The sequence below is a fragment of the Mesitornis unicolor genome, unplaced genomic scaffold, assembly GCF_000695765.1.
Source record: "Mesitornis unicolor isolate BGI_N332 unplaced genomic scaffold, ASM69576v1 scaffold12643, whole genome shotgun sequence".
Lineage (NCBI taxonomy): Eukaryota > Metazoa > Chordata > Aves > Mesitornithiformes > Mesitornithidae > Mesitornis > Mesitornis unicolor.
This window is the reverse complement of record NW_010175410.1, coordinates 1-8,715: the sequence shown is the minus strand read 5'-3', so window position 1 is coordinate 8,715 and position 8,715 is coordinate 1. Positions and strand designations below refer to the sequence as shown.

At 40.0% G+C, this 8,715-nt stretch overlaps 1 protein-coding gene across 1 annotated transcript in view; it reads right to left on the bottom strand.

The window, feature by feature from the left end:
• LOC104538246 (iron-sulfur protein NUBPL-like) overlaps positions 1-8,663 on the bottom strand; it is a gene marked incomplete at its 3' end in the record, with an annotated part of 53,094 nt that extends 44,431 nt beyond the window's left edge. The window contains exons 1-3 of the mRNA XM_010181385.1: positions 8,568-8,663; positions 7,830-7,977; positions 2,017-2,051 (exon numbers count right to left, since the gene is read on the bottom strand). Of these exons, the coding sequence (XP_010179687.1) occupies positions 2,017-2,051; positions 7,830-7,977; positions 8,568-8,663 (279 nt within the window). The remainder of the gene's footprint in view (positions 1-2,016; positions 2,052-7,829; positions 7,978-8,567) is intronic.
• Positions 8,664-8,715: the final 52 nt, after the last annotated feature.

Here is an 8,715-nt window from a genome sequence, read left to right as displayed (position 1 = left end):
TCAGCAGGAGGCACCAATGGACTCTGGAAAACAACCTTCTTATTTATGTCACCACAACAAAACTGAACATTGCAATGATCCTTACAATTCAGAGCACTGGATAATCCCAGCCTGGATCAAGGGCTCAGATATTCATTTCACAACTATGACTCACAAAACTAGTGAGCAGAAATCAACGGGAGCACACCAATGAACACATCAGCAAATTCCAGTCCAAAGGTTACACATAAACATGATGTATGCCATCATTATATTAAGAGGAAAAAAAAAAGGAAGAGACAAGATGGAGTTCAGTTAATTCAATCCACCTTAATTTCATTTTTTTCTAACCTGTAACTACATCAGTGCACATTTTCACCATGGCAGCAGCTTGTTAAATCGTGACCATCAGTTCATGCAAGTCACAGCTATCTCATCAATTTCAGCCGCTCTTCACTGATTAACATCCACCATTACTGCACAATCGTAACACCAGAAGTGACTAGCATCTTCTATGTTTACTTCACTTTCTTGACTCGATTTCATTTAGAACTCTTTCTCAGTCCCTGATTTTCCAAATAACTCTGACAACATCATCTTCAATGATTTTAGGCTACGGTGTCTCTTACTCGTGGGCTTTACAAGTGTTCTAATGGGCACATAATTATGTTTAACTCCTAACAAAGGGGATGATCCCATAACTGGTGTGTCAGAATTCCTAAGAGATGCTTTATCTAAGCGTAAATTTATACAATGCACAGTACTGCATGTTTGAAAACTATCAGACAGAATCCTGAAAACACTTCAGCTGGTACAGAAAGTTATGTGCAATTAGTTGACATGGTTTCCATGGAGCTACTCAATGACCATGTCACACCACCGATCACATTGCAGGATCACATTCATTTTGTAAAAGTGTTACAGTAAATGCCATGTTTTAAAGTTAATTAGAAGGAACCATTCAAGCAGTTTTGCTTTTCAAGATGACAGATTTTTCTCTGAAATCAAATTACTTCAGCAGCCTATTTAAAACACAGAACTAAAAACTGTGAAATATCAAGATCAGATGCCATTACAAACAGTACATATTTCATATAACAGCTCTAAACACTCTTCTTATCAAGTATGGCTGAGTTTATGGAAAAATTTTTAATCTTTTACAAAATCCCTACAGGGAGTGTGCAGATTGCACATAAACCTCACTCCTTCCACCTGTTGTTTTCCTTTACACATCTTTTACAAGAAGAAAAAGATGCCGCATTTACTTGAAGTACTTGAAGATACTTTGTTTTTAATAAATGTTTCATGAGTACAAAACCTGCATTACACACTCTTACAGAGGAAGTAAAGCTTGCTTCTGAGTTTACCTCCGTGGCAATAAATGCTCACAATGGAACTACTCCCAGTTTACAGCAGCAGGTGGAGAAAAGGAAGATCTGTTGGTTTTACACTTGAATGGTTCCCACCGTCTATTTATAGTCCAAGTAACACATCAAGCAATACCAAACTGGGCAATAATATTCTGTCACTCAAAAAATATATTTCCAAGCTTTAGGGAAGACACACAGCTCTTTTTTTTCCTCCACTGTTTATATATAAGGTATTTTTACACATAAGTTTCTCCACAAAAAGTAAATCTTTAGAGCTATAAAAAACATTTTGGACAGAGTCTAGCACTCATATTTCTTCCAAGTCAGTGCTCTGAAATGACAGAATCTAATTATTTATTACGTGTCTCCAACCTGCACAAACATCCTCCACTATGACTACACACCCTGGAAGAATTGCAGCTGAACTCAGACACACACAAGGACACAGCCAAACCCCGATGAAGCATGAGAGCTAAGTCATTCATAGTACTGGTAAAATATAAACACATTACTATCAACTCAGATGCCCATGAAAAACAAATAAAGAAATTAACTGCCAGAGTAAATACTTAGATTTAATGCATGTGACTGCCCCCAGCGGTAACTATTTTATTTATGACTCACACACTTGTTTCACATTAAGGCTGATAATCAGCTGTTCACCTACCGAATCATTTGCTGCTAGGGCGAGGGCTACATTTACTGCAAGAAAGAAAGAAAGAAAAAAAAAGATTAAGTGCAAGAAAACTTAATTCTTAAATAGCGAGAATGTTGTCATTTCTAACAAGAAAAAATACAACATAAATACATCACAGTTACTTCATAACTGCATTCATCACCTTGGTTCTTAGCTTCTTGCACCTCTACAGCATTACTTGTTTAAGTGGCAGCAGCATGCACATTTCAGTTCATGTTTGCCAACAGGCTAGCAAACTCAAGCTAATCTGCAAAAACTTGCAAACTCTTAATTTCTAGAGGACACTGCAAAATAAAAATATAATGTAAGTATTTTCCCAAAGCATAACATTAAGAAAAAAAATCTGAGTCATCCACTTGACTCTTGAAAAGCAGACACTGTACTATAAAACTAAAATAACCTTATCATAGGTAACCCTCACCAGTGTCTAATGAACTCTCTTAAAACTAAAGATGACCTAAGTATTGACCTAAACTATTGTAAGTACAGTGACCAGAAAGATGCTCGTACCCCTTTTTTTTTGATCTCTTGTGATAAACATTAATACGGATATTGTCAGGAAGACGGTGCAACACATGCTTTTCACTTGATTTTTATGTCAGAAAACAAAGTCTCATCTACCCTGAAAGCATCTGTAACAACTAAAGAAACAAAAAAACAGGATGAAGCAATGAAAAAGACTGTAGCTTGTTTACATCTTTTGTATTTCCATCAATACTTAACTTCCATAACTAAAAAGCACATACAAGAATTGGTATCTTTTAATGCCTCGCCAGCTTCAATTATGTTAGAAGACATCCTAAGACCTACAGTATAACCACATGGTAACTGGTATAACCCAAGCAGTAACATCTTTTAAAACAAAAAACAACATAACAAAACAAAAAACCAAAACCACAACTCTCTCTCGGGTAACATGTTCTGCTTTCTTTACACATTGCTGTACCTCAGTCCACAGGGCCTTTTACGAAAGATAAGCCACAGTCAGCCCTGTTCTACTGGAAGAATTTGAAGGTACTGAGAACAAGCTGGGGAGACAGATATCCAGTTTAAAGAATTTAGCACAGAGCAAGTTAAGCTCTATAAACAAAATGGTGAGAAGGTTAACAAGGAAAATTGTGCAGTTCTCCTTAAGAAGCACACAGCCTGTTTACTCCTATGCTGTTAAAACATAGATTTTATTCTTCAGCTTGCTATTTAAACAGATGCTTGATTAACGATTCCTTGAACCAATCAAAGGAAAATTCATCCTCTGAAACTTGGAGACTAACCTACAAATCACAGATAAGGGGAAAAAAAAACCAAACCCAAGCAAACCAATGATAAATTAAAAAAATCAACTGCAGCTCATGTCTGAAGATGCACCAAGGAAACAGCAAGTCACTACACTGTCTTAAAACCATTTTATACATCTACCGTCTTCACATACCATTTTCATATGTGAAATTAAAGTATGATCCACAATGCATCTTCAATAAAGGATATTTGACTACTGAAGGGGAAAAAAGGGATACAATATGAATAATATAGAGGGGAAAACCTGAGTTCTTAGCTGGGTATTGAGCTGGACATCTCATGTTCTCTGCTGGATCCCAGCTGATTCTTGCATTCTCAAGTTCCAAGTGTGCAGCACAGGACCTGACCTGACCCTAAACATTCATGTTGGCCCTAACTAGTAAGTCCCCATAAGCAGGTGTGCAGCAGAGCTGGGGAGATACACTCCAGAAGTGCCACACAAGTCTGGCTGGGGTTTTTTTATTTTTTTTTTTAAATTCACAGCAAGCTCCAAGCAAAGTCACCATGGTATCTCCACCCATGCTAAACCAGCTAACCAGTACCAAGAACGATGCACAGGAGGCTGGAGTTAAGTCTTCTTGAAATCAGTGCAGCTCTGGGAAGGCTTATTAGTTTGGACTTGGTAACTTCCAAATCTGACCTGGCCCAAGGAATAGCACAGCTGAATTCTCAGAACGTTGAGCTAACAATACAAATAAAACTTCTTGGCCCAAAATCAGTCATGTACAGAGCCAGCTGAGTGTGTCTGCATCTGTAATATGATTAATCTGTATCATCAGTAAAATAAGATGAACTCTCTCTAAAAGACAACTTTCGATACTTACATCTCAATATAAGTGGCATTTAGAAATAGAGTAACTGGTTTAGGACTATTTACCAGAATATTTTAACATGTAGAGAAGGTTCATAATCAAAAAACATGACACTGATCCTGGAAAAGAACCAAGAATTATTATTGTCTTTGCCAAAGCCCAGGCCTGTGTCTCGGTTGGTCAGGTGAACTGATGGATTTTGGCCTCTACCTTGGAAGGGTGTACTGGGTTTCTGTGAGGGGATTCTGGGGGGTTTTCTGGTAGCAGAAGAGGGGCCATGGAGATAGCTCCTGTAAGTAGCTGCTAGAAGTTCTCCTGGATCCTATTTCGGACCCACCTCAGACCAACGCCAAGCCAATTAGCACCTCTGTAAATGATATACTTAAGAGGGGTGGCAACCAGTACAGCCCCAGCCTAAGCTCAAGCCCCACTACAGCTCCAGCCCAAGAGCCAGGAACTCTTCAAGAATCAGAAGAAACCTGTGGCAGAGAGAGGAGTGGGACGTGAGAAGAGCAACTGCACAAACACCAAGGTCAGTGAAGAAAGGAGGAGAAAAGGAGGTGTATCAGCACAGAGGTCCCAATGCCACCCATGGTGAGAGGGCCTGCAGCCCATGGAGGTTCAGTTGCGGTGCAGAGATCCACATGAGAAGGTGGGTGCACTCAAAGAAGGCTGTGATTCCATGGGAAGTTTGCGCTGGAGCAGTCTGTGGGAAGGACTGCACCATGCAGATGGGAAGACCACACCAGAGCAGTTTGTGAGGAAACTGCAGCTGTGGGCACAGAGAAGACCTACAGTGGAGACTCAGTGGAGACCCACAGAGAAGTTCATGGAGGCCTTTGTCCTGTGGGAGGGACACTACATGGAAGCAGAGGAAAAGTGCGAGGAATCCTCCCTACTCCTGAAGAAGCAGCAGTGACCACATGGATGAACTGGCCACAACCCCCATTCCCATCCCGCTGCACTGCTGGGTTGGGAGGCGGTAAAGAAACCGAGAACAAAGCCAAGCCTGGGAAGAAGGGAGGGGTAGAGGAAGATGTTGAGTTAAGATCTGTTTGTATCTCTCATTTTTCTACTCTGATCTTACTGGTAACAGAATAAGTTAATAGTTTCAAAACCAGTTCATCCTGCATGCAGAATAAAAGCAGAAGAAAAAAACCACCAAAACCACAGTTAGTATGACAAGATACATGTGACCATGCGTTGACTTTATCAGCTCTCCTGAACAGTAATAAAGTCTCAGCCCATTATTCTTTGCTAAAAATGTCTGAAGGCCAAGGTAGTCAGGAATATCAGTAGTTTTATTTTCTTCAAACTGCAGGATTAACAAAAGGCAAGCAAGAACACCAGCCATTAATTTTATTCCACTTCCACAGCTTAAAACTTAGAACCTTCTCTTATTTCAAGAGCACACTTTGAACTCTTCTTATGCCAGAATTAATTTTCTGCAGTACTCTCATCTTCAGATAATGCAAAAGAGGGGACAGAAGGGACAAAAAAAAAAACCCCAAACAAAACAAAACAAACAAAAAACCACAACTTTGGCCAGATGGAGTAGGATAGTGGTAAAAGACACAAACTTGACAGGGAAGAGATAGGAAACAAACAAACAAACCAACACTTAGACTAAGCAAACAAAAATAGCAAAAAAAACCCACCTCCTAACCAAAGTATTTAAAAATGCATTGAAAAATATCTTTCCTGTAACACAATTTCTTCTTTTAATCAACTACAAAAGGTGCTAGAAGCAACAGAGAATATACTATGAAAGCTATATGCAACAAACAGAGAGAGTTATTCAACAGAAACACGACGACAGGTAAGGCCCTGACAAATGACCAGAGTGCATATCCACTTGTCCTGAAACGGAGATCCAGAGCAACCGAAACATAAAACACATGAGGGAAAGAATATGAGGAGCCCTGACAGTCCTTCAGAAAGATGCAGACAATAAGACTGGTGGTATCTTCTGCGGTGCTTTAGGAATCAGATATGAGTACCACCTCTAATTATTACCCTTCATCTTTTTCAACTTCTGCTCTTAAAATGAGTCAGCAGAGTTGTCACCAAACACGTTCCCCACAAATCTCCATCAGAAAGAACACAATTTTAAGTACATAATTCAACAATGATGCCATGCAATACTTTTGTTCATATGAGTTATCTGATACTCAATTTTCACCTGAATCATTAATTTTATTCTCATTTTAATAAGCAAGATTCTAGATTCCTTTTTCTTCTCAATATTATAAACAAATACATTGATTAACAAAAGGCTGCCTAAGATGGCAACACTTGAATGGTCCATTTACATTTCAACTCTCTTATTTAATACTTGTTGAACCCTGATGTTATATTTTTAAGTGTATAGGTATGAACTCCCAGGTCTTTAAGTGTCATTTATACATATCATACTTTATGTCTAATTACATGTATGTACAAATTACATACAGACATCAGTTAGCAGAACTTAAACTAGCACATTTGCTTGCAGACATGAGGAGAATAATCTGAATTTAGTGTTCAATTTATCTTCAGTTTGTAAATCTGCTGATTTATAAACAGGTGTTTGGTATTTTCAGTAACCTGAAACCACCAGCCTATGAATATTAACCATCAACCAAAAGCTACCTCATCAAGAAAAGCAAGTGTTGATTGTTTCGCATGTCTTTGTACAGGAATGTGTATCCCAGGTATAGGGTAGTATATCTGTATCCTACATACACAAGAAATACTTTCTTTTTTTCCAAGAACAGTTACTCTTACTATGGATATCATATTTGTCTGTTCTAGTATTTATTAGAGAGTGAGTCCTTTTCAAGTATGGCTGAAATACAAACCACAAAATGAAAAATTAAGAGTTACATCAATATGTTATTCATGGCAAATGGAGATAAACAGCACACAACACTCATCTAAAGGATGCCCCTTTTCCTAATCTAGATGCTAAGGAAGAGACTTCTAAACAAATTTCTAACACTTTCTAACATCTTTGCAAAGACGTTTACTTTCCGTGTCATCTTTGTTTAGGTTCAAGCAAATTTCCGCAGTACTGGTAACCCATGTATTATCTTGTTCTACCACTTAGGAAATGCACGGTTGGAGAAAAATTAATTCAAAACCTAATGGTGGAGCTGAGAGAAGAGTTCAAGGTGCTTCACAAGGCTCTGATCAATTTATGTGGTTTATAAATACTGTTTCATCTTTTGTTTATTAACTACCTATACAAGTAGTTGAGAAAATTGGACAGAGACACGATTTTGAAACCTTTTAAATATTAGTATCCTCTATAGAGTACATGACTATGCAAACATAACAGAGGAGCACTGTACCAGCAAACCTATGCTGCTAGGGAAGGAGAAACAGTATCACTGCACTGGCACATAATCCCTTCCACCTCAGCTTACACGACCTCTTAAGAAAGCAGACAGTCCTAGGACAGCACTGCTCTATTAAAAAGATATTCTTTTAAAGCTGGCTGCTCAATTTGCATCTCATTTAAAGCTAAGACCTCTGTACCCACATAGATTCTCAATGGCTGTGATGAGACTTGACAGAGGTGAAGGGCCGTGTTAGTGGGACTCAGTTACAAGGTAATGACACAAGTGCCAAAATATTTCTTCCAAAGTATTACAAAATATGAAAATTGAACAATAATAATAAAGAAAATCTTACCTGCTGTTGTTGATTTTCCAACTCCCCCTTTTCCAGAAGCCATGACCACCACCTGCTTCACTCCTTCTATGGGCTTCTGTTTCGGCAGCCCGCGCGACAGGATCTGGGCACGTTTGTCCCTTAGAGCCTCATCCCTGGAGTCTGAGGACTACCAAAAACAGAAAGCAAGTGAATGCATATGCACCAACCTGCAGTTTTGGTGGAGAAAGTTGACAGGGAAAAATCCACCTGTGCGTTGAGAAATTTTCACTATTGGTCTAAAAAAAACAGCCTGCTTCACAGGCTGGCAGTAGCAGGCCTACTCAAAAATAACCCTACTGGACATTTTTAAACACTCGGTTAAATATGACCGATCTTAACACTTAAAAGCAAAAAAAAAAGAATGAGGGCTTGTGTTACCATCAACCGAAACACCACTTGAAAAGTTGGAAGCTTTAACAAACAGGCTGGACCTAGCGGTCGTTTACGTTACAGTTCCTTGGAGCACAACAAACACAGCCAACAGCAAAGGAAGAGAAAGCCGGGTGCTGCGGTGAGGCACCGGCCCCTTCCCAGCGGGCAGCCCCTGCCCTGAGCCGCGGCACAGGCGCTGGGCAAGTGCCGGCTCGCTGCCTCAAGTCCCTCCACGCCGTTATTTCAAAACAAGCGGGTCGCGACGGATTTCCTGCGCCCTGCCGGGCCCTCAGCAGCAGGACGGCTGGACTACCAGCTGTCTACAAACAGCGTCCCATCTACTACCCGGTGGCCCGATTTTGCCACCACGGGCAGCGAGGGACCGCTCGCTGCTTCATAGAATTGACTCAGGTCCAGGCAAAAAAGCGGACAGAGGCTCATCTTGCTCAGCTCGGTCCGGCCGCTGCTCCAGACCCGCCCCGCGCCGCTCACG